This window comes from Malaclemys terrapin, chromosome 19 (assembly GCF_027887155.1).
Source record: "Malaclemys terrapin pileata isolate rMalTer1 chromosome 19, rMalTer1.hap1, whole genome shotgun sequence".
NCBI lineage: Eukaryota > Metazoa > Chordata > Testudines > Emydidae > Malaclemys > Malaclemys terrapin.
The window spans coordinates 22,518,799-22,544,988 of NC_071523.1; the positions used below are offsets into that span (position 1 = coordinate 22,518,799).

Consider the following 26,190-nt stretch of genomic DNA (forward strand, 5'->3'; position numbering starts at 1 on the left):
TGTCCCGATTTTATAGGGACAGTCCCGATTTTTTGGGCTTTTTCTTATATAGGCTCCTATTACCCCCCACCCCCTGTTCTGATTTTTCACACTTGCTGTCTGGTCACCCTACTGATAGGCTACCGCCTGAAATGAGAAGAAGACCAATTCTGAGTCAGCATAATCATATCTTAAAAACCTTTTAATACAACATGAGCCTGCAATGCATCCCAGAATCTCTGTTGGAGATTATCCTAAATAAACAGTGTCTGTTTTTCTCCCATTCTAAATGGTGGGATTAAAATGCTAAAATGTTTAGCTTTTCTTTGGATTATTTTCTTAGAGTTGGGTTGGGTTAAATTTGTTTTTTGGGGAATTTGTTCATTTCTCATTTTTTGTCAAATTTACCCTTGACATATTTGAAAACCTTGTTAATCTTCAGCATTTGTATTTTTAAAATAACTATATGGTGGAAACTAGCAGCCCATAAAATCCTTTTTAATTCGAGTCGACCTTGTGAGTGATGATCTTGCACAGAAGAAACAACAGCCAGCCTCTTAGTACATTCACTGATAAGCATGCGTTTTTAATGCACACCTGAACCTGGGTTTTCCTTCGCACTAATCCTGTTATGGGGCATGCTAATGAGGCCAAGCCTGGCAATCTTATTGTTTGCAAAGTATTTTCTTAGTTTGTGAAGGTTCCTGCGATGCTGAAGGATTATAAATCAAGATTTGTGAAACCTTTTGTATTGGGATAAAATGGTCAATTCCTCTATTAGAGAGATTATGCAAAGAGAGAATATGTCACGGTGCAGGGTGCTATCCAGGTTTTATTGCCATGTAGATTGGAGAACCGGCATTACTCAGGCATAATAGAGTGCTAAGTAAATTATTCGGGGCACCCAAACAAGTGCAGATAAAACCTGGATTCCACCCCTCTCCGTAACATTAGTAGTTATGCCGTGATATCCATATCTGGGAGAAAAAGATATTAAAGACAATTTGAACAAGATCTAACGATAGGATTTTGTAATACCCATTTGCTTGTGTCTTAGTTAATATAAGTTTAAAATATTACTGAGTTTTACCATATTTAGGGACAGTTTTACAGATGGAAAGAAATTTTAAAATCAAGAAAAACAAATATAACCTGAAAGTTTTCTTTAATAGAAAATAGTTGAGCAACTTCCATGCTACAGCCCCCCTTTTAAAAGCACACTAACCCAACAACAACCCCTTCTCCCAGCTCAGGGACCACTTAGCCCCCACTTTTCACAGAGCAGACCCCTGAGAATGGAGCCACCTGGAAACCTTACATCTCCAGTGCTCTGGGGCATCTACTTGGACTGTTCCCATAGTGCTTGATATATTTCTGCTGGAGCTGAGTAAAATGCCAGTGGAACTGAATCTGCCACAGGAAGAGTTTTTATCTTCTTAAAACCAAAATATAATTCAGTGTGAACAGAATTCCCATTTGGTCCAGTCGTGCTTTCTAGATCCCCCTGAACTAAGTTCAGGAATGGAAATACCAAAGGAAATGTTTGAGAGAAGCAGTGCTTCTGTCATGAATCTGCTCAAGCAGGGAACTACCATTCCCATCAATGCTCTGACTACTGATTTATGATCCTCCAGGGTAGACATGAAGGCACATCCCCTTGCCCAGCCCAAATAGCAGGGAGTGAGCAGCAGGGCCGGCTCCAGGGTTTTGGCCGCCCCAAGCAGTCAAAAAAAAAACAAAACAAAAAAACCCCCTGCAATCGCGATCTGTGGCGGCAATTCGGCAGAAGGTCCTTCGCTCCGAGCAGGAATGAGGGACCATCCGCCGAATTACCGCCGAATAGCTGGACCTGCCGCCCCTCTCCGGAGTGGCTGCCCCCAGCACCTCTTGCCAAGCTGGTGCCTGGAGCCGGCCCTGGTGAGCAGGAACTCTGTGGGAAGACCTTGACCCAGGAACTAATCTGGCACTTGGTGAAGCAGTGGCGGCATGGCAAACCAGGAACACCAGGGAAGGTGGATGCACAGGGGAACCGCCAGGAAACTGTCTATTCTATTTTATTCTATTCTGTGTCAGTTTGTATACCATAGATCTGAACATCTTCCAGTAGTGCAGTAAGCAACATGACTACACGCTTGTCACATGTTGTTTTTCTCATCCTCTCCCCAGAAGGAGAAGTCTGTGCATTGGAATGTCTTGTTTAGGTATGGTTTTATTATGATGATGTCATTATTAAATAAACTCTACCTGTTGCTGTGTGTTTAGAGACGGTAAGGTTAAAGAAACGTACTTTGCACTGGGAGCGGAAAGGGGTGTGATTTGTGATGGCCCTGAGTTCCTGAGGGAGTTCATTCCGCAGTCTTGGACTGCCCCTGGAGAAGGTTCTGTCTTCCACACAGATGAGCTTTACAGTCTTTGTCCTTGACCTGCCAACAGTCTTTTAGGTATCTTGGGCCCAGGCCATGGAGTGCTTTGAAGTTAAGGACTGAGACCTTGAATTTCATTCGCAATTCAATGGGAAGCCAGTGTAGAGTGGAGGTGTGATGTACTTTGCGTTACCGAGGAGACACACTGCAGGGTTTTATACTAGTTGGAGTTTCTTAAGCACTGCAGGCTTCATGCTCAGGTATATCACATTTCTGTAGTCCAGCTGAAAGGTGACGAAGGCATGAATATCTGATACCAGGTCTTCATCCACCAGGATGGGGCAGAGTGTCACTGCTGGACATCGCTGCCAGTTTCAAGCCTTTGCAGGACTTGTGGAGAAGCAGCAGAGACGGGGCAGGGAGCCACTGTGGAGTGGTCCCTATCAGACACACCACTAACTGATCCTGGACAGGAAACCTCCAAGTTCCCATTTGCTTTTAATAGAAGACTGGATTAAAGAGGGCATCCCAAGCAGTAGGCCTGTAGAGCCCTAACCCTCAACTGGAGTGCTCCCCAGGGGCCCAAACAAGAAATGTTATTTTTCACTTTGAGTTGTAACTGTTTAAGCTACTATTCCTAGGGTATTTGAACCTTCCCCTTTCTTGCCAGCCATAGTAAAATACCATTTTACTTTAGCCATGTGTCTGAGTGGTTAGTGGGACCCACCAGGGTGGCAGTGTAATTTGCCCAGCTGGTGAATTTGGTTGGCAGGGTTTAGGGGTAAGGTGCCATAGTGACAAGGTGTCGGAGGACTACTTGGTGGGCAGAAATTAACAACCCTGTTGACTGACGTTTTACCCCTGAGCCCCGAGAGTGGAAATAGGCCCGTGGAAGCAGAGAGCTATGGCAGCCAATCTTCATGCCTGAAGCATAGAGAGGGGGTGGCCAAGGCTGTGCCAGCTGGATCAGCCATTTTGAATGAGCTGCCTGACTAGATGGCTGGAATGAGGCCACCAAGCTGGATTTTTGGCCCGCTGCTGCAAGGCAAAGCCCAGGAGGTGTTTGAAAGATGGACACACGATTCCCAAGGCAAATACACCTCTGTCAAGGCTGCCCTGCAAAACTCTGTGGATCAAACCACAGATGCAGAGTGGAACTGAGCAGCCTTCAATGGCTGGACACAATGAAAAGGAGACTCTCTCAGCGATTTTGGCCGTTTACCGATGCCTCACCACTTCCCAGACTGCGAAGACTAAATGCAGGATTCAGTGGCCCATTCGGCTGGGAGAGAGATCTGGGTAGCACATTAGAAGGAGAAACCTGAAGAACTGGAAGAGGCCATTAGGGTTGCTGCAGAGCTAGAACTAGCCATAAAAGCAGCAGCAGGAGGGGGCCCAGGTGCACGGCACTGAACTGGAAGTTACTGCTGCTACAAGAAAACAGGAATCAGACTTCGGAGAACTGACGGCGGGCATGAGAATGATGCAATGTGTTCTTAACCAGCTGAAAGCAGAAAGGGAGCCCTCTAATCCTGAAAAAACTGGTGGAGAAGACAGGGACATAGGAAGCAATTAACTGTGACTGACAGACAACTTCTGGTAGAAATGCCCACAGCAGGATAGCTCCTGGAGGCAGGGAAACAACCAAGGGAAAGAGCCAAGGCCAGGCCCCTGTCTGCAGATCAGTAAGCTCAAAATGAGAGACTCTAGCAGCCAATAAGCTTGGGCCCAAACTCTAGATCATGGGTGAGATCAGTGGATGTGCATGTACAAGTCTGGTAGACTCTGGGGCACAGGCTTCTATTGCACACTCATGATTGTGGGATTCGGTCACTAAGACAGACTGGGGTGGTCCAGGTTGCAAACCAAATTCAGCTCAAAATCATGAGAATATGGCAGGTGCTGGTGTGTTGGAGCCGCTGGGTGGAGCCTTCTACTGTCACTAGAACTTCTGGGGTGAAGGAGCCTGAAAGAGAGAGAAGAGGCAACTATTTAAAAAGGAATTAAAAACAAGCCCTGTAAAGAAGCTGATAACTTACTCAGTTCTGATATTTATTTCACCATTATAGAGATGATGCAAATGTTCAGCGAGTGAATTTGCTTTCTCTTAGTCCTTCAGTTTGTCATCCAAATGTTGCTAATATTTACATGGGACTGCTCATTTTAAAATATTTATAACATATAGTTTCTAACAGTTTTAATATTTAAAATGTTTTGGCACTAAAGGGAGCTAAGCTTGTTTGCCAAAACCGTTAAAAGAACCCAAAGTGTAGTAACCAAAATCCAGGCGTCTGCAGCATTTGTGCTGTCTTCTCAGCTATTGTCATTCTTTGTAATCTTGGTGCAAAATCCCTCCCTTTAAACATAGCCAATCTATACATATGTATGTAGCTATTATTCATACCTTGATGTCTGAACTGTAGCTGGAAGGCAGAAGCCAGTGCTAATTCTGTTGTATAGATCATCTGTCACTGAATACCACATCCCTTCTTCTCCCACCTGGCATGCACTCACATCAGTTCCTTCTCAGGATTTGAGTGCTTTGCTGTTACAGCCTTCTTTTCTCTAACACAACATTGCACAGGGCAGAAATCCTATTTTTCATTAATTGTTGAGAAATTAGGACTAGGAAAATTTAGAACAAAGCTATATGCTGGGAGGTCTCATGTTGCCAATTGTAGTTAAAGATAGATATTTACATTTTAATAAAAAGACATGAAAATAATTAGGAAACTAGAATAAATTATCACGACGTAGGTACCCCCAACCCCAGGTGTTAGAATCACTGACTATTATTTCATGGCTTAGTGTAAGATCCATGGCGTTCTCACTTTATGGCAGCATGGCAGGAGCACAGTTCTATGGGTCAATATGGATTCTTCTAAATTAATCCCGTTTCGGTTCTTCGTCTCAACCAAGGATATAAACCAGGATTTATTTGCAAATAAAAAGAGATACCATTCAAGCTCATTATCTCCTTATATCAAATGAATCAATAGACTGAGCTGGGGACTCTTCTACTCATTGGACAGTGGGACACACTTTGGGCCCAATCCTACAAGTTGCTGAGTACCCCTCCACTCCCATGACTCCACAGGGTACTCAGCAACTGCAGGAGCAAGGCCACGGTTAGCCTGTTACACTAATCCTACAGAAATTCTAGTTCTCATTTTGTGTGTCCCATTAAAGGGCCTTGGGTTTTCCCCAGATGTTAGATGTGTTAAAGAGAGTACTGTAAAGCACTTGGTCTCTTCTTGATGTTCATAAAAACCTTCCCATGTTATTGGCATCAGGCAGAATGAGCTTTATGGTCTTAACGAACAGACAGTTGCATTTTCTGTTCATGTGTCAGTGAGATGGGCTAAGTGTCAGGGAAGCTGGAGCTTAGAGACAGGGCAGGGAGTGTTCAACAGTATTTTTCAGTTCAAGAAGATCTGATATTCTCTAACGCTGCTGATTTACTCCCCTTCGGTTGGTATATTTATTTCAGACTGAAATAAGATCCTGCTTGCCTTTTGTATGCAATTTCAGCACCATCCTCCCGCAAAACACAGCACCACAGAGGTGACTTTGAATATCTGCTGTAAAGAGGAAACTCTTCCTTGCCCTGACATTACATTAAAGGGAAGCTGACAGGCTTTTATTCTCCTATCTTAAAGTTTCTTCTCATTTGATGGGAAATGTTCGCTGGATTCTAAATATCTCATTGTTGGATGACTCCATCACTGAGTAAATAAAAAGAACAGCCCGAGGGTTAGTATCCCCTATGAAAACAATATGGTGTGCTCCTCAGCAGGGTCAGCATCATTAAATAACCAACAGATGCTATTTCAGCCAAGTTTCAATCTCACTTCTGGGAGTAGTGGTGGAAACCATTTTTTCTCCTTTTTCTCCTTTTATAATAGCAGTAAAACTATTTTCATTACCTGTGTGAGGGGGCTCTTGCTGACAAGAGTTTCCCACTGTAAACTGGGCTAACCTCAATGAGTCTCAGTTCCTTATATGATGGGGACTATTAACCCTCAGATGTGAGAGTTAATTAGTTAACATTTATCCAGCACTTGGAAGAAGTAAAGTGGTGTATAATGGCTAAGTATTATTCTAGTCAACACAATCTGTAGAATAAAATGCAAAAATTAAAAATTAGTTTAAAAAAATCCACGACCAGGAGAAATTGGATTGTTCCCTCCCCTCCCCCCCCTTTAGTTGTAGAAATACTGATACTGCTGAGAGGCACATGACCACTCAAGGGAAAATAGCTCATGAAATCTGCAAGCAGGTTAGTCAGTGGTTGCAATCTACCATTTAAGGGAAAATGTCAGAACAAGAATCTTCTTCAGTAGGAGGGAGTGTAATATCATACTCCCTCTCTCCATTAAAAGCCAAAGACGCCAGAAAAGAATATTGCTTTCTTAATAAATACAGTTTGGACAGGAATTGTACAGGGATCTTTGAAATTAATTCAGCTTTGGTTGGTTAGTTGGTTTGTCCTGGGTTTAGCTCACAACTGACAGCGATGTTAAAAGTTCTAGCGTATTGGAAATCTGATTTTCTTGCAACCAAAATCCCTTAGCCTCATTGATTCCCATTCACATACAAGTAGGATTCAAATCAACTTCATTAACAAAATGTCATTTTGGCATTTTATGTGTAAAATAAAGTATTGTGAAATTTTTAAAGCCAAATCCATTGATTTTTTTCTGTGGGATATGTTATGAAGCAGAGTTTAAAAAAAGAATAATCTTGAAACAAAAGATGGAAAAATACAGACCAAACCAGCTTCTTTGTTGCGTGCCTGGAGTCATGGTAATACAGTGCAGTGTTATTTGCTCTGACCTTGTCTAGATGTCTGAGCTTTGAGTAAATACAGTAGCTTATCACTTAAGTGGTTATTAGGAGAATCTAGGTAGTTTAATAAGTGGTTTTGAAGGCAATGGCTCCAGCTTTGTGATGCTGATTTAGAAAATCAAGTCATTTGATTTCAGTAACATATCTGGTAATAAGCGTGCATCTCTGAGGGGTTTCTGTGTAGTGGAAGCCAAAGGAAATGGTCATGTAACATTTTTATTTATTTATTGCTTCACTCAACCCTCCCTAGCGCTTTGGGTGCAGGAACAATGTTCAACATAAGGAACCCTCTCAAGTGAACGTAACCAAAACCCTCTCTTCACCCCAATCTCCACCTGCCAGCCCTATCCAGACCCTGCACGGAGAAGCACGTCTTGCTGCATGACCTGATGGTTAACAAACGTGGACATTGGAAAGCCAATGAAGGCAGGAATTGAGCTCTAGCGCCAAGGATCCTCACCTCACCAATGCTGAAATCCTGGCCTAACTGAAGTCAATGGGATTTTACTATTGAGTTCAATGGGCCCAGGATGTCTCCCAAGAACACCCTTCTTCTAGCTCCCTCCTGATTCACCCCGGGGGCCTGTCACATGAGGCTTTAGCGGATCCTCTGGGCCAGTGTGAATTTAAATGGCATGTTTTGGCCAGCTTATAGATTCCTGACCAATGGAATTTAGAACTGGAACTGACAACCGACTCAGAGCCCCAGGGAGGTGTTAGCGAGGAGAGCTTGGTGTGAGGTTTGCAGAGGGTTTTTACTTGGCTCTGTTAATTGTAACTGAACGATGCCGTGCCTTCCCTGGCCTCGCTTCAAATTCCCATTTATTGTAGGAACCTGACTGGAATTCTTCTAACAATTGGTTGTTCTCTACAGTTTGGGGGAATTCAGTTCTTATGAAGATGAGGCACGAATAACTTTTCTGTGAGTCAGTCAGTGCAGGCGGATGTAGCACAACCTTTTTATAGAGCACTTTGCACCAGCAGGTCGCTTTCGCATCACCCCCATTTTACAGAGGGGGAACTGATCCACAGATAGTGGAGGTGACTTGCCCAAGGTTACCCAGCAGGCCAGTGGTAGAACCAGAAATAGAGCCCACGTCCCCTGAATCCCAGTCCAGTGCTCTATCCACTACGCCACACTGCCTCCCTAGTTGTCATCTCATGTTGATTGTTTCTACTTGAAATAATCTGAGAATTCTATGCCACAGGTTCTCAAAGTGTAAAGCAGGGAGGGATGTAAAACTCTAGTTTATTAATGCTTTAAACCTGTGTAAATGTTAATGAGGTACCATTCTAAAGTATAGGTGTAATTTGATCTGGTATTCTGTTTTACGAGCAAGATCTATTCAAGGTATTGATTTTAGTAAATACCAACATAACATAGCATATAATGTACTGTAGCTACCAGGCCAATCCCTGGAGCAGGCTTACCTTTCTTCTAACCTTTGGTTACTGTCTGAACAGTGATTTCCTTCAGTAACGCTGTATCTCCTTTTTCTCCCTAGTGCCTATACGGCTGTTATGTCCATTCGTCCATCATCCCCACTTTCCACAGAAGGTGCTACTGGCTTCTTCAGGTAAGGTGACGTGACATGACATTTCGTACTGTGTTTTGTTCTATCGAGATTTGTATGGCTCTGGCTTTCATTGCCTCTAGAAAGTGATCTATAACTTTCTCTGCTCTTTGTCTGAAAGTGACGCGGATGTCTTCAAATTAATAGGTATTTATTCAGAGCTGTGAGATGATTTTTTTTTCTCTCGATAACTGTTCAGCAACATAAAGGTGATAACTGTTTAAACATCCCCTACACCCAGAGACAGCTAATGAGAGTGAGATTTCTTAGTGTTTCCTGAAATGAGATGATGTTTTGGACATGAAGCTATTCACAGGCAGTGAGGAGCAAAGAATGCTGACTGCTACATGAATATGGGATGTCACAGGAGCGAAAGAAATCCTATGTTGATGATTAGGTTTTTGTTTGAAAATATTTCAGTGCAGAGTATGTGGCAAATCATAGTCCAGGAAAGTGGGGTTCAACCTTTGTCCTAGAACTCCTGTACAGTTTTCAAATATTTCATCTTACTAGTGTATGCTTAGTAAAGTCCCTTGGAAGTTTCAAACTGAATTCTCATCACATTCCTAGAATGTGCAGTGATATTAGTTGGCTGTTAGAGGGTTTTTTAGAACAGTTGGTCTGTGCATGCTGGTTATTTATGGTGGGCTTGCACATGAGTGCTGGATTGTATGTGATAGTCAAGGATTGCTGGCCTTTTTATCCTGGTTCATTATTGTTGGGTTGTTCAGAAGTGCTAGATGGCGCTAATTAATTTTCTTCTTCTTTTTGTGTGTGTTGTGTTGTGTCTTTTAGCAAGTCAGAATAAAGTTAGACAGAGAGGCACGATGCATAGTCAGTGCTTGGCATATCCGATCTGAGTCGCTGCAAACTGCATTGAGCTGGGGTTTGGTATTCGCAAGTTATTAGCCCAGCTGCAGAATTTTTCATTATTGTTGTTATGATGTATAAACACATGCCTTCTAGCAGCTCATTTGATCAGTGTTTGGAAGATCTCAAGCAGCCTTGTAGCAGATTCTCTTCCCTCTCATCCAGTTTTCCCTCCCACAGTTTGCACATAATCTCTGTGCTTTTATAATTGTTTCGTTCAGACCTTTGAACTTCATTTCCCTCCTTTAAATTTGCTTACTATAAATAAGTCAATAGAGTCTGGTAACAGCATATGATGAAAAAATATCCTTGCAGCCTGAGCCCGAATGCCACCTGCTTGAGACTGCAACCTAATATAGCACCAGCTAGATCCATGCTACCGGAAAGAGCTATTGAACACTAGTGGGTTTTACGGTGCATCAGCTCAACAACAGATAATACATAGTGCAGCATTTCCTGTAACTCACAAGGTTTTTGCCTCCTGTAGCTGGAAGGAGCTGCAAAGAAGCCGGTGTTACTGTTGCTTAGCTGAAAGGATAGTGCTTCTGCTTTGAGATCCACAGACCTTCCGTTCATGTCCTTTCAGGGACAGAGACTCACTCACACAGTGCCCTTTGAATATACGTCCGGTATATGTAGTAGGATACAGCTGGCACTTGGAAGGAAGGGGAGAAGCCTTTTGTTGGTACGGCTAAAGGAGCCATTATAAGGTCGCTGTTCAGTGCACTGGTCTGAACAAATCGCAAACTAAACTTAGTAAGAGTCCAATGTGCCTTAGGCAGCAGACAGCTGTTTGTTTTATTATTTAACTTCCGTCTCTGCTGGTGTCTGTGTGATGGATGATGTGACACAAGAATCCAATTGAAATTCTAAATTCAGTCAGAACTCTGCACAGCACCAGTATTTGCATTCACTTCCCCCTGCTGCGCTTCCTTCTGCGGCACTCTGCTTTCCTTGGGTTACTCAGGTGCTCCCTCCTGGCAAAGAAGGGGCACAGTGGCAAGAGAAGCAGCCAGATCTGTCCCTGACGGCTCTCACCAGGGATGCTCTGGGGGTCTGGTGGGATGGTTCAGTACCTTAGGTTTTCTTCACAGCCCTTTAACTTATTCATCTCTTTTTTTTTATCTGCTCCTTTGTTGTTGTTCCCCTGTTTGCCATTCACTCTCTCTTCCCCTTCCCCTAACTCCCAGAAACACAGGGAAATCTGCTGAAAGAAATTGCTGTAAAGAGTGAGCGAAGTAAATGTACGAGAAAAAACCTGTAGCTTGAATGTAACAAATGTAAAAAAGACTATTTTCTATTAATGTCTCTGTGTAGAGGCTTACCTCCCATAGTCCAATATAGTGCTAGTGAGCGAAGATATTACAGAGTTTACTCTGTGTTCAGAGGTGCATAGTTGTCAGCCATTCTGTTACTGGTTCTGCACATACCCTGAACCACAGACCGTTCCTGGAATAATTAGCCTCCTCCAGGCAGTCATTGACTCTTCCCCATTAGCACTCACCCTTCCCTCCTTCCAAATCAAATCGCCTGCTGTCCCCAAAGCCTGACAAGTCCAGAGCTCTTCTCTGTCCCATTGCTCCAAAGGGTTTTTATTTTCCCTGTCGGTCTACACCAGCCCTGTGAACCCAACTCCAGTGCTTTGAAGTACCTAAAGCCTTACCAGCTCACTGGAGTCCATTTCTATTTCATGAGCGTTTCATAGCAACTGAACAATCTTGGGGAGGAGTCCTTGTCTTCGAGGAGAAATGCACAGATTAGGAACCTGAATACATCCTTTATCCTGTGCATTGTAGAAAATGACTCAGAATCCCAAGTACAAAACTCCAGTCCAAGATTTATCTGTGACTTTTGCGGGTGGAAGGTGCTAGCTAATGCAAGGTGCTGTAGCATCATACTGTCACACCAAATGGGTAGGGGACTGGGCTCTCCCCGCACATTGTTTGTCGTCTTGAAATAATCATAGCTTCCTCATTAGGGAAGTTAGGGCATGGCGAGTTTGACTGGATCGTGGCCTTATCCCTCTCAAGCACCTCTGGGGCCCTGCAGGATTATTCCATGTCCAATACACTATTCTGTAGTTTTTCTTGTCCAGTGTGAAATGTCTCAAGCCATGAAGCTTCCATCATTGCCTTAGAGAGACTATTTTACACCCTCACAGATCTCACTGTCAGAACATTTTCATTAAGCCCTAATCTACCAGCCTAGACAATTCCTGTTCCCTCTCGGTGTTCGCATCTTTCAGACACTTGTGCACAGTGTGTATGTCCACCGTTACTCACTGTTTGGCCAACCTGTATTGGTTCATGTTTAGCTCCTTTCCTCATAGGTCAGTCCCTCCAGCCCCTTAATCACCATTCCCATCTTTTTCTGTATTTCCAATACTTTTGTCTGCATATTTCTAGTGCTGAGTTGCCCAGCACTGCAGACAGTATATTCTAGGGGCAGTCTTACCACCACCACATAGAGAAGGGATTCACCTTCTTGGTCACCCAGGAAGCCACTGCGTATGCTACCCAGAATCGCCTTTGTTATTTTGCTGCCCTATCATTAGCAAACTCCTATCCAATTAGCTGTATACGAATACCACAGGTTTCTTTCAGCTTCACTGAGTTTCTCTCTCCCATTCAATAGGGGTGTGTGCTGACTTTTAGACAATCCTCCTTCAATCTGATAATTGATTGGGATTGAAACAAGTGAACTGGAAGTACATTTCTTATTATCCTATTTATAAAATGTGATGCAGTACATTTTGTTGTGAATGTTGTATGCTCTTATTCATAAACAAGGACACATTGTGCCTTCATTGTATAAGGAATAGGAGTTTGTGATTCATTAAAGTATCTTCCAGATATAAATGGGCATCCTTCAATCATGCTCTCAAGGTTGTGCAACTCTGTAAAAGAAAGGAGTTAGCCAAGAATGGATGACCCTCATTCTAATAGCTACACAACGCTTCTCTTCAGCTCCAGGATGAATACAGGGACAAGCAAGATCAGAAAGAGAGAGATGTTATGATGCCAAGAGAAACTTTGATGAGTTGAGCCCTTTTTATCCCTATTTCAAAGTTATGACAAGGAAGTTGTTTTTGGGTTGGAATGTAAATGACTCCATAGCACTCCTACACCTCATTCATCATTTCAGATTTTTAACCAATAGGCAAATATGTTTTCAGATTTGGAGGCCAAAAGTTAGGTGTCTAAATCCTGAATAACTGGCCTGATTTTCAGAGAGGCCAAGCACCTGACTTCTGTTGCAGGTCAGCAACCCTGAAAATCAGGCCCCAGAATAGGGTGTTCATGTGGAGTTAGTTGCCTGTCTTTAGGTTGCTGACAATGTTGGCGTCCTCCTCAGACAGTTCTTACATTTCCATACTGATAGAAACCAACCGTTCATAACTGTGCAGCCATCTTCCTTTCTATGTAGGTGCTGGGCTTCTCTCAATCTACAGATGGGATCATTGCCACTAGAACAGTTGGTTTAAATGGGAAATTAGAGAAACGGCAAACATGACTATCCCTGCTCTTCAAGTTTAAACATAGTAACTTATCTCTCTGTTAACTTTGATTGTAAGGATACTGCCAAAAGTTCCCCAATTTTTCATTTCTATTGGGAAGTTTCTTCTCCAGTTCTCCTGCTTCTTCAGAAGGGCCTGATGCTGTTTTCCATAAAGCCACGTGGCTGCACACAAATAGTAAATCTCATAGTGAAAGAAAACTTACTTAAACTAAGTATCTTTTTAACTTTCATCACATGCTTTGAAATAAACAGATATCGATGATAAGGACTTGATGGCTTAACAGGACTGGGAATAGGATACAAAACTTTTCATTTCTAGTTCACAGGTTTAAATATGGTACAAGATGGTAGCAATAAGTCAAATACAAAACAGTGGGCAACAAACATACGGGCTAAAGGAATATAAGAACTGCCATACTGGTCAGACCAATGGTCCATCTAGCCAAGTATCCTGGCTGTGACAGTGGCCAGTACCAGAGCTTCAGGGGATAGGGGGAACTGTCCAGAGCAGGACAGTTGGAGTGATCCACCCCATCCACCTTAGCCTGTAAGGATAGAACAAGAAGCAATGGGCTTAAACTGCAGCAAGGGAGGTCTAGGTTGGACATTAGGAAAAAGTTCCTAACTATCAGGGTGGTTAAACACTGGAATAAATTGCCTAGGGAGGTTGTGGAATCTCCATCTCTGGAGATATTTAAGAGTAGGTTAGATACATGTCTATCAGGGATGGTCTAGACAGTATTTGGTCCTGCCATGCGGGCAGGGGACTGGACTCGATGACCTTTCGAGGTCCCTTCCAGTCCTAGAATCTATGAATCTTTCCCTCCCGGCTTCTGGCAGTCACAGGTTTAGGGTTGCCCCAAGCATGGGGTTTTACCCCTGACCATCTTGGCTTACAGCCATTTGATGGACTGATCCTCCATGAATGTATCTAGTTCTTTTTTGAATCCAGTTATACTTTTGGCCTTCATGACATCCCATGGCAATGAATTCCACAGGTTAATTGTGCATTGTGTGAAAAAGTACTTCCTCTTGTTTGTTTTAAACCTACTGTCTATTCATTTCATCGGGAGACCACTGGTTTTTGTATTGTGGGAAAGGGTAAATAACATTTTTCTATTCACTTTTTCTACTCAATTAATGATTTTATAGACTTCTATCATATTGCTTCTGTAGTCTCTTCTAAACTGAACAGCCCCGTAATATTTTTAGTCTCTCCTCATATGGAAGCCCTTCCATACCTTGATCATCTTTGTTGTCCTTCTCTGAACTTTTCCCAGTTCCGCTATATCCTTTTTGAGATGGGGTTATCAGACACAGTATGCAAGGTGTGGGTGTACCGTGGATTTAAATAATAGCATTATGATATTTTCTGTTTGATTTTCTATCCTTTTCCTAATGGTTCCTAACATCTGCCCATTGAGATGAAGTTTTCAGAGAACTGACCATGGTGACGCCAAGATCTCTTTCTTGGAATATGGAGGATTCACTTCCTGACAGTGAAACTTCCCAAATTTCCCAAGAGAAACAAATTCTGCAATAAGACTGAAGTAGAAAATTACAGGCCCATTAGCTTGACATCTCCAATACACAAAATAATGGAAGCTATTTTGAGGAACAGGTTAAGTGGGTATATGTACTAATTTAATAAAGGACAATCAGTATGCATTAGACTGAAAAGACCCTGTCCAACCTCTTCATCTTCTGAAGGGATCATAGACAACTCTGATAATAGCAATGCATGAGATGAGATGTCATTTATTTACATTCCCAGATAGTTTTGGATGAAGTTTTAAACAAGGCCTTTGCTCCAGTTGTGGGTTGTTTTCAGATGTTGGCTTCAGCCTCAGAACTTGAAAACAGTGAAGACTGCTGAAAGAATGGTTAAAAATGTTTTTAAACAAACTATTTCAGTGAAAAGCCCAGTAAGGTTTCTTGGACCTGCAGTTAGTACAGCAACTTTTCACCTCTGAAGTTCTGAGTCCAGGTTCTCACAAATTCTGGGTTCAAACTCACAAAGGACATTCATTTGGAAGAGAGGTCTAATCTGTATCGCTCATAAAAATGCAACAACATTATAAAACCACCTCAGCACACTGCAGATATCTCTAGGATCACCCCCTAATCCACTAGGGATTGGAAACCAAACAAGGCTTAGAACCCACTCAGACTTGCTTTTCTCAATAATAAAAATGTGGGCACACATTCTAAGTTCTTCGTCACCTCTCACAGGTGTATATTTTTTGCTGCTTTTGCCAGGTGATGTTTTCATCACAGTTTTTGTTGCCATTAGTCAATACAATGACAGAAACAGGCTAGTGATCGATACGGGGATGAGCATCAGCGGAACCTAGGCCTTGTTCCAGCTTCTTGAGATGCCTTTTGTTTGTAAGGGACCTCGGTGACTGCTGAGTGGGCTGACTCAGAGGCAGGATCTGAATAGTTTACACTGGTCCCAACTGACAGTTCCCTCCATTCACATTAAAAAGACCAGGTTCTGCAAAATTCTATCCTAGCTCCGCTCAGGAGAATCTTTTCACATAAATAACTTGCTTTCATTATGTAATATAAATTGCTTCTTCCTGTTTATAAGCAGGCTGGGGCTTCATACTGCTGCCCCCACAGGCAGAATCGACTGAAAGAGGCATTTGTGGCAATAACATATAATAAGATAAGATAAGATTAATCTGTTTGCAAATTTCTCAGAGGAGGGGAACTGATGCTAGACACAATTTTCTTTGTTTGTGGGGTAGGTACTCAATTCCCTTAACACCTTTTCATTCTGCAAAGGATGCCGTCTGCAAGGGATGCCATACTGAGACCCATCCAGGCGGATGGTGGATGGAGATAACATGCTGGAATTCTCCATGCCAAGAGGGGTTCTGATGATGACAGCGATGCTACCGGGAGGATATTGTGGGACCTGCTCTATTCTGACATTTTATAGCTTAATGCTGAGCAGGTTAATGGGCCAACTAGTCCTCTGAACCATGGGGTTGCCAAGTCTAGGAGGGGAAAGAACTGCGGTTTATTGGCCAAGACATCTGGCTGTCAGTGGAAGGCACCACGACCTTAACCATCGGTCAGAAATATTTTAGCATGCTGCATACATTTTAGAAACTGAATTACACTTTCACCAGAGAGGGTACAGAAGTCTTGGCAGCCCTAGGGCAGTAGCTACTCATTCACCAACTCTTCTGTTGGCTCAGGTCAATAGAAAGCATGCTCATCACCATGGTCTGATTGCAGGGCATATAGGTTACTTATGAGCAATGGTGTGTTCTTAAAGAAACATTATTTCTCTTATAAAATACATACACAAATTGTTCACATCTTTTCCCACCCATTCCACTTCCACACTCATTAACTATATACCACATGTCCACCTCTCATTTATACTCCCAAGGACTGTATACTGCACCACATTTTGAGCATTTTATTTTTTTCTTCTTTCACATTTTAATAGTATTTAATGCAGTGGTGGGCAACCTGTGGCCTGCAGGCCATATGTGGCCCATCAGAGTAATCCCCAGCAGGCTGCGAGACAGTTTGTTTACATTGACGGTCTGCAGGCACGGCCGCCCACGGCTCCCAGCGGCTGCAGTTTGCTGTTCCCAGCCAATGGGAGCTGTGGGAAGCGGCGGCCAGCACGTCCCTGCAGCCCGCACCACTTCCCGCAGCTCCCATTGGCCAGGAACGGTGAACCGCGGCCACTGGGAGCTGTGGGTGGCCGTGCCTGCAGACCGTCAATGTAAACAAACTGTCTTGTGGACTGCCAGCGGATTACCCTGATGGGTTTCCCACTACTGATTTAATGGATTATTTTCATGCCACAAAGCAAGTATATAAATGGCAACATCTGGCATTCTCCAGTGAAGCAGTACTGGGTTGGGTTTTTTTTTTTACTGTCACACAACTACAGCAAAGTTAGTTATTTTCATATTATTGGGAAAGGAGCCATAGAAGGGGTTATTTTGGGATATGGAGCCTATCATCTCTGGGGTTTGTCCTCAGGCCAGGTCAGTACCAGGTGATGGTTGTTCTGTGGCACACAGTTTGTGAAATGAGTTGGTGGATCACAGTCCAGTTCCTGTTGTCACTGTTGACCTCACAAAAAACACCATGAGGCAAACATGCAGTCAAGCCAGGGCTGCTTGCATCTGCCCAGCAGTGGGTGTTGTCCAGGGTTCTCCACTCGGTGCCCCCCCTCTGACTTCCTGTTTTTGACCCTGTGACCCTCACTCCTGTCCCTGTTTTTGCATTTGTTTTTCTCCAAATTCAGCTGAGACCTGGATCCATGACTCCTCCCCTTACCCTGGGGGAGGGACCTTTAGGGGTGGGCAGGCTTGCACCCCCCCAGACTCCCGACAGGTGCCCCTGCAGTGGAGCTGAGGTGAGTCAGTACTCAGGTGTGCAGGAACAGCTCAGCTGCATGGACTTACCCTCTCAGCAGAGCCTATCCCTGAGCCCAGCCTGGCTCAGGTATTTCCCCAACCCCGCCAGAGCTGCAGATCAGTCTGTGAAACAGCACTACAGCTGCCTTGCAGTGGAGCAGACTCTCGAGACTCTGGTCTGCTCTTGCTCCTCTTCCTGCCCCAGCCTGGCCTGAGCCCTGTCCCACTCTTGCCCTTGCTCTACGCTGACATTGCTCCAGCCCCGTTACTGACCCTCTCCAGCGTGGCCTCCGCTTTGACTCTCCCTGGTCCCTCGAACTCTGACCACCCGCCTGTATCTGGACCGTGCTACAGTACTGACTTGGCTTGTCACTGGACTCTGACCATCCAGCTTGTCTGACTTGGCTTGTCCCTGGACTCCAGCTATGGTACTGATTCTGGCTTGTCTGTGGACTCTGATCTCAGTTCTGACCCCAGCCTGTCCATGGATCTCGATTCCAGTGACATCCTTGGCCCAGTCCCGACCCTATGTCTGACTTCGACTTCTGCTCCAACCACTAGAGCTGACTATCAGAGGTAGCACCTGACAAACAGTCTTTTGCCCTTCCTTCTTGGAATTCCCAGCATAAAGGCCTAGGTTTGAATGGGCCATGCAGGCTGAAGTCCCCCTTATGCATATGCATTACACTGCCATCTTCAGGTATGTGCTTATATCCTGTATCTCTATTAAGATACTATTTATTATATGCACAGCCACCCAGATTCTTTTCTCATGCACTGCATACAGTGCAGTGCAGCCAATCTTCTCTCCAAAGAATGGTAAAAGTAATTTAAAAATCCACAATTGAGCTCTGTACAAAGTGCAATTTTCAAAGACTCTTATCTAGACCAAATTCTAGCCAAGATTTGCAGGTTTGGCATTCCTTCACAAAAAGAGATGTTTCCATACAAAGCTTTATCTTCTGACTACCAGCTATTTCAGCACAGGTGCTGTTTGTAAAAGTTGCATGAATGGTTTATAATGGAAAAAGCCTTGACATTCTCATATGGGACATGGTCCTGAAATACCCCCCTTTCTCTTTAGTCCCCCCAAATTCTATGTATTAGTTTGATGTATTTTTAAGGATTCTGAATGTTAAACAATTGCTTTTCTGCACTAGAGGACAGTTCTCTAATTGCAGTAATGTCATGTGGAAAGGCAGCACTTTCTTCTCTAGTTGCATTTGAGCTGGGAGTCAGCCTTCAGGCTGCTGCAGAGTATTAGACTGATGCTGCAACATCTTTGAGAAGTTAGAAATGGGTGTTAATTTACGCAGGCAGCTTTAGTGTGTACCTGTAGGGCTGAGTGACAGCCAGCTCCTAACAAAAAGATGGGTGGTGATCAATGAAATAACAGCCACAACAAACAAGGCACTTTCATCTTCCCGGGTATTTTCTTCCAGGCCCAGGCCAGCAGATTCATACTAATAAATGTTTTCAGCGTTTGATGTTGCCAAAGAGAAATTGCCCCAGCCTAATTTTCAGGAAACATCATTGTTGTTATAAAGTGGTGCTAGAGAGCTGTGATCGCAGGTTGCCTATAACACATGCAACAGCCGCTGATTAGAGGCAGTAAATAAATCTCCCTGTGTGGAATCTTCTGTTGTTTTCTGAAGGATTCCCGCTTTTTTCAGATGTTTTAAGCTTTCTTGATAATGCTGTGTTTACACCCTTAATTTTTAAATAGGTTTTTGTAATTGTAAAACATACATTGTAGTTTCTCTGCCAAAGATATTTACCTTCCAGCCTCCATGCACTGACGACCTCTCATTTACTTGTTGGATGCAAATGAATGAACCAGGACAAAGTGTTATTTTACAACATTTTTTCATATTTTTGTTTTAAAATTTTCCCATTCTAGTAGAATAAGTTCATGATTTGTACAAGAAACAGATAAAGCAATAAGGCTGATTGTGTTAATTCCCGTTAGTAATTGTGCTTGCTGTGGATGAATCTTTAATAGCACCTTTAAGAGATGCCACTACAACGCCCTTTAGACCTTTAATTTGCCATATTAGTTATTAACTAGTTGGGAATGTCCTCCAGTGTCCAAGTATCTAACTTAAACCTCTACAAGAAAATAAAACAGAAAATTAAACTGAAACAGCTACTAATATTTGAGGTCCCAAATCAAGCCAATATCTTGTCCTTTTAACTTCTCATACATTGGCTGTGTACAGATGACACCTAGAAACACTTCCAAAACAAACAAGCAAAGTACACCAAAAGCAGCCATGTTGGTCCCTGGTGTACTGAAAACTAAGGAGAGCTGTCTCTGCAGTGCTACCCTGACCCATTTCACCACATCCAGATAACATAGAACATGCCCAGTGGTCCAAAAACAATCTCAGAACCAAACTACCTATAACTTGATTTTTTTAAACAGAAAAACCAATTTAAAAAAATCTGCAGGCTATTGGAGATGAGCATTTCATTGTTACTTTAATTACTTTGGGGTAGCTGACATATCTCTAGTGTTCATCTTTCTTCATGGTATCCAGTGAGGGAACCGGCCCCTGGAAAAAGCAGATATTCTGCAGTTCTTGCAAATTCTCAGCAAACAAATACAATTTCAGCCTAGATTGCTTTGAGACATTTTCTGTGTGCCCCTATGAAATTTGCACTACACCTAATTTAGACGTGGACAGGAAAGCTATCTGAATGCTGAAAAAGCTGATACTGCATGACAAGGCTGCCTTCCTTCAGAGGACTCCTCTAGGCTCACATGCACTGAAGTGTCAAACCAGGTGCCACACATAGTAGAATATTTTTTTTTTGGCAGTACCTATTAGTTTAATAAAAGAAACAGAAATTCAGCTGTTTGCAGTTAGTCAAATAAAGAAGCAGTATTGCTTAAATCTTTTCTTGGGTATGAATAATGTCAGGTCCTCAGGCTCATGAAAAGATTACAACAGTTAGCTACTGTAACTGAATTCATTGGCTTGTTTGACAGTAAAGGGATTGTGTAAGAACACAACTGCTGTGTATGTTTAGATTTTCAAAATGACACCAGATTTTCTGTCAATGGAAAACAAGTCTGTTTATATTCACTATGACTAATGCTGCAGGAAATTTAGATTCTTGGCCACAGTCAATTTTTAAACATTGGCATAGTTCAATAACAAATTATAGAATTCCCGTCTGTCTATTGGTAATTAGCACCCCAGGAATTTAAAATGCTGCTAGCTGCCAGGCTCCTATGGCTGGCTGCAGTTTGCAAAGATTATTGGAAACTCTCACCATCCTTTCCTGTTAATGCTGATGCATCTCCTGCCTTTTCCACTCTCACATGGCAAATCTACTTGTTGGATACTCTGAGCTTGTTGGATACTCTGAATTGTTTGTGTTCCATCCTGACGCCAACAAATTAGTTTTTCCCATTAAATGAGATTTTCCTGATTTACTTTAATTTGATTATGTTAAAATGCTGTAAATGGGGGAAGTGACATTACAATATGGATAAGGTCTCCATTTCTCTTAGACTCAGGGTCAACAGGGCCACACCAGGCACATGAAGTCTGTCCTAAAGGGTCATCCTAAAGGACCTTGTGAACTTCACTATTGGTTAAATATTGTCTCTTTCTTGAAAGATAGAGTGCGTTCAAATTGGTGCCTTTTCTGTAAGTGTTGACTTCACAATATCTTAAATGGAGCTAACTTGTATATTTTATTTGCTTCCCTTTATTATTTGTCTTTCAAAATACCTTCCTCTTCTGCTTCAATAAGTGGATAAGAAAACAGCTACAATCTTGACAAACAGAGGTCAGTGACCCATCATAGGGCAGAATACAGCTGACTTGACAAAAATATCCAGCAATAGAGCTGGAGACAATACTGCAAAAAATAAAATGAATTGTGAACATTCATTCAAATGAAACCTGCACGTTTGCTCAGAGAATATTCATCATTTTATTCATTTTCTATTAACACTTGTAGGAGTGAGTTTTTGTTGGCAAACTTCTTTGTGGAAGGAGACAGTGTCGTGAATACCTGTAAGAATGGGTATTCCTCGTGGAAGTGTTTACATAGCCATCTTGACCGGTCACACAGGACAGACAGTGAATTAGTCATAACCAGTATTTGAAGGCAACATGTAGGCAGATGTCTCTTCCCATCAACTGTTCACTGAATAATTTCAAATGATGTGCCAATTTGTAAATGTCAGAATTTGTTCATAGGTAATTCACAAAGTGGGGGCAGGCTAATTCATTGAATTATGGGTTAGCTGGCTATAGTGTGCCTAGCCCTGCCCAGCAGATAGCAGAAGCCTCAACAGTGGGTGGATTTATGAGCAGTTGTCAGACAGTATCTAACCATGGGATGCAGTGATCTGTCCAGTATGAAAGAACTTGTCGTGCTCAGTGTTGGAAGGGAGCGGGGTCCATGCTCTGGGTCACAGGGATGTTGTCTGCAGAGGAGTTGCACAATTCCAGAGTGCCTCCAGCCACAGATTTCTTTGGCAATGAAGTCAAAGAAGTTTTGCCATTGGCAATGCAGATTTGTACAGCATTTTTTAGGAAATCTGTACAATTCATGTGCTCCCATTTGGGCACAATTTGTGTGGATCATATGTGCCAGCATTGACATGGTATAGTTTTCTCATGCCCGCTAGTGGATTAGAGAACATAATGTAAAATGTATGACAGATACCTGTGCCACCACAGGAAGTTCTGAAAAGTGAATGAGGAAAAATAGGCTCAGCAGAAATCTAGGAACTCTATAATCTAGTGTATAAAACAGTCTCTGATGGACCTCTGCTCTTTGGCTGTTCACCATGGACGTTGTAAAGAGCCACAAGATTTACTGCAGCACCTACCACAACGGAGTAAGCTTAAGTGACATTCTACGGCAATGTTGCACATCTGTAGCACCATACAGATGCTGCTATTCTGAGCAGGCATAGTGTAGCCTATAAGAAGCAAGGGAAAGATTCTGAAGGAGAGATTCTAATTATCTAATCATCTACTAACAATATTAAAACAAAATTTCATTCAGTTGTGCATGTTTTAGCCATCTGTACCTCTTAGACTATCTCTAAGCAGACTCTAAAAATCAGAGACTCTAAATTTGGTTTTTTTGCAATATATGTTTCTTTAAACTTTTTTCTGGATTTTCTTCTGATACTTGAATATGTATCTGTTATTATTAATGCCCACATTATGCTACATGTTTCCCAAACATAAAAGAAATCATGGTCCCTTCCTGGAAGAGCTGCACATCTGAATGCTGTAGGCAAAAGAGAATCAAGGCTTGTAAATCCAGTTCAGATGTTTTCTTATGCACAGGCTGTGGCTGTCCTCAGAAATATTTCCTATTTCTGCTGTCACCTTTGCATCAGACATCCCTTCACATTCTGGGCATGAGGCAAAATAGCTCTTTCCTTTGAAAAAGAGTCTTGACAAATAAGCATCTCCTCGTTATCTCAGAGCTTTTGCCTTGCTGCGTTCTACCATTCTGTCCTAAGTAACAAAAGACCGTTTCCAATTTTTGTTTTATATAAATTGGGAATATTAAAGCCTCATAAAAAATCTTGAGACTTTTTGCACAGTAACAGTTTTTATGTTTCATTGGGGTAAAATAGAAATGACTGGGCAATAAAGCATTAAAGAATGTGCACTGTATGTGGGCACGTTAAGTGTGTCCTACATTATTGAAACAGTGACGTATTCATCTAGGCACTCAGCATAATGAGCCTTTGCAGTTTTTTGTTATAGGGATACAAACTGTTGGCATTATACGAACACGTTTTCCCAAAGTGCGAGTTTTAACCTATATGATCAAATGATGAGTGTATTGTAGGATAACAAAGGAGGACACCAAGACTCTAACTGGAAGCAGTGTGGTCTGGAGGTTTGAGCACACAATTGGGACTCAGGAGGGCTGGTTTCTATGCCCCATGAAGTGGATTTGTTGTGTGATCTTTGGCAAATTATATAAGCAATCTGAGACTTGACTTTCCCCATCTGTGAAGCGGTGGTGATAACTTCACTCACTTTGAGTGAAGCATTTTGAGATCTGTTGTTGTCATCTATATTACCAATAGCATCCAAAGACCCCATCATTCCAGTGTTATTCAAACACACATCGAGGAACAATCCTTGCTCCTAAAAGTTCACAATCTAAGAAAATCTACAGATGAAACTATAAGTGCAAAGTATTATTATTGATTCCAATGCGTTATTGGAGGCTTCAGGTATTAATGGAGTATGAATTCAGGTCTGAGTACTGAAACCATTAATTGACTAAGAAACTTCCCTTACGGGGAGGTTACTGCCCATTATGAAGTTTTTCACATATTATTCTGAAGCGTCTAGAAGTGGCAGTTGTCACAGACAAGATACTGGGTTAGGTGGACCCCTGGACTGATGCAGTATAGCATTTCCTGAGCTCCTAAAATGCTGTGAAAAGTGAAATCAGAGCCTAAGGTTTTACAAGTGTTGTCTTGTTTGTAATTTTCGGAATTTCTAAGGACTCTGAGTTCCTGGTTCTTGGGCATGCTGTTTAGACTGCCTAGTTCTGACTCAGCTTCTGGCTTTTCATTTTACAGCTGTGCTGACCAACTCGTATAGGAAGTTAGGCGAATTTGCCTGAGATCACATAGCCTTTGTCTCCTCAGAATTCGGACATATTTAGTACTTACCTTGGGCAGCAGCTCTTTATATCCTTGAAATTCTGAACACACACTAACTATTATAGGCCCAGCCTGGCTCCAACTTTTGCCGTGGCCACTATACTTCATTGCCCCATAAAGAGAATATGGTAAATAGCAAATAGTGCAACATCCGTTGACCACACCGCAGTTCACAAGATACTATGGAAACTGTCATTTTTGCTGGGGATAACTACACTGATTGGAAATGCTTATAGATGGATATTTATAGTAAAGGCACGTCAAGAGGCCTGATTGAATATCCTTAGAGTAACGTTTTTAATTTAAAGATACTGTTGACTTGACCATAGGACTGTGTATTTTGAGAGTTTTACTAGATGCATTCCTGGATATGGAACTAGCTTACAGTGCTGAAGGACTTGTCTTTGACATTGGGCTAGCGATGACTGGCATCTTAAGAGTACTTTCAGCACCAGCTCTGGCCATCTTTGTTGTCAGTGGAGTACATTAAAATCTATCCACAGTCCTATACCTCTTTGCCATGTTTCACAGCTCTCAACTATATAAAAGCAAGAAAGAATAGCATGTAAAAAGATCTGTCTTCTATAAGCATGACCTTATCATACATGATGAACATTTTTATTCTATGCAAGTTGTAGATACCCCTAGTGAGCTTCCTTATATTCCTTTGTACTAAATTACCTGTAAAAAAGAGATTAAGAATCACTTCTGCTTCTCATGTAGTCCCTTTAAAGACACACAATGCTTAAGCCACTGCCATGATCTAGTTTTCTTTTAACCACACATTTAGTGACCCTTGAATAACAGGACTGAAATATAAAAAATATTCACAGAATGTATGGACCTGGGCAGTCTCATTAAGATTACAGGATCTAGTCAAGACTTTTCAGCATAGTAGATATTCCTGCCTTCTGCACTTCTACCTTTGATTTCAGTTTATTCTGATGAGTCAGATGTTGTAATCATAGTGTTTCGTTTGTTAGTCTCTGCAGTTAGTCATATTAGGCCAAGTTATGTTCTCTTTGGGCATCAGATTAATATGTAAGAATGTTTGCAGTAGCTTTTCTAGAACACTGGAAACTGCTTGTAACCAGGACTTCCTATTCTCATAAATGCCCCAAAGGTAATTTTAAACAAGCATCAGACCTTGTTTTCCTGATATTAATTCACTTTTGTGCTCTATTGTACTTTAGTGTTCTGTGCTGATCCCTTTGGCTCTCAGTGGGCCAGAAGCCTTACCAGTTGTGTCATTTGTTTCAAAATAGAGTTGTGTGTGACATAAAACCTAGTGTGCAATATCACTGTCCGCGTTCTCATGTTCCAGTTGTCTAGAAAAGGCTGCCATTGTTTTTTATCTTCCACCTCATTCTGAATGGGAAAATTTCCTTTGTGGTTTTTGTCTTTCCTCTTTATTCAAGACCAACTATGAAATTTGCCATTTGTTTACTCTGGCCAATCCTTGAAATCTGCGGTCATCTGTCATAATTTACAGGACCTGACTGTTAAACCTGAAGATAAAGGGGAAAGACAAATGAAGCAGAGTGAGAAGTAGTTCCTCAGAGATGGAAATTATTAATTAGTCTTATTATCCAGAACTTGTCAGTCTGCTAATCCTTCACTATGCAGAGTGCTTTATGCTTCCAATACTCTGTTCTGTCAGCTTTGCTAAACAATTGCTTTGAATACAAAGACTAAGCAAAACAGTTTGGTTACCATCTTTATTTGTCACACCAAACAAATGCTGTTCTCCGTTGCACGTGTCAACTTTGAAAAGGCAGAGGGAAACTAAAATCTCCTTAATTTATATTCTATATTGTTTATAATTTGGGGCTTTTATCCAGTTATGCATGTTGTATAATCTTCTGTTGACACTGCACCCCTAATAAAATAATCTTCTTTAAAGCAAAGGGGGATTTGATCTTTTTCAGAGCAAAAGACAAAAGTTTGCCTCAAGGAAACATTTCCTTTTTTGC

The 26,190-nt window shown here is 42.1% G+C and overlaps 1 protein-coding gene across 7 annotated transcripts in view; it reads left to right on the top strand.

The window, feature by feature from the left end:
* Positions 1 to 26,190, top strand: part of CAMTA1 (calmodulin binding transcription activator 1) — a 668,552-nt gene that overhangs the window by 280,333 nt on the left and 362,029 nt on the right. For all 7 annotated transcript variants that reach the window (XM_054008960.1, XM_054008956.1, XM_054008958.1 and 4 more), the window contains exon 3: positions 8,696 to 8,767. In XM_054008960.1, coding sequence (XP_053864935.1) covers positions 8,696 to 8,767 — 72 coding nt within the window. The remainder of the gene's footprint in view (positions 1 to 8,695; positions 8,768 to 26,190) is intronic.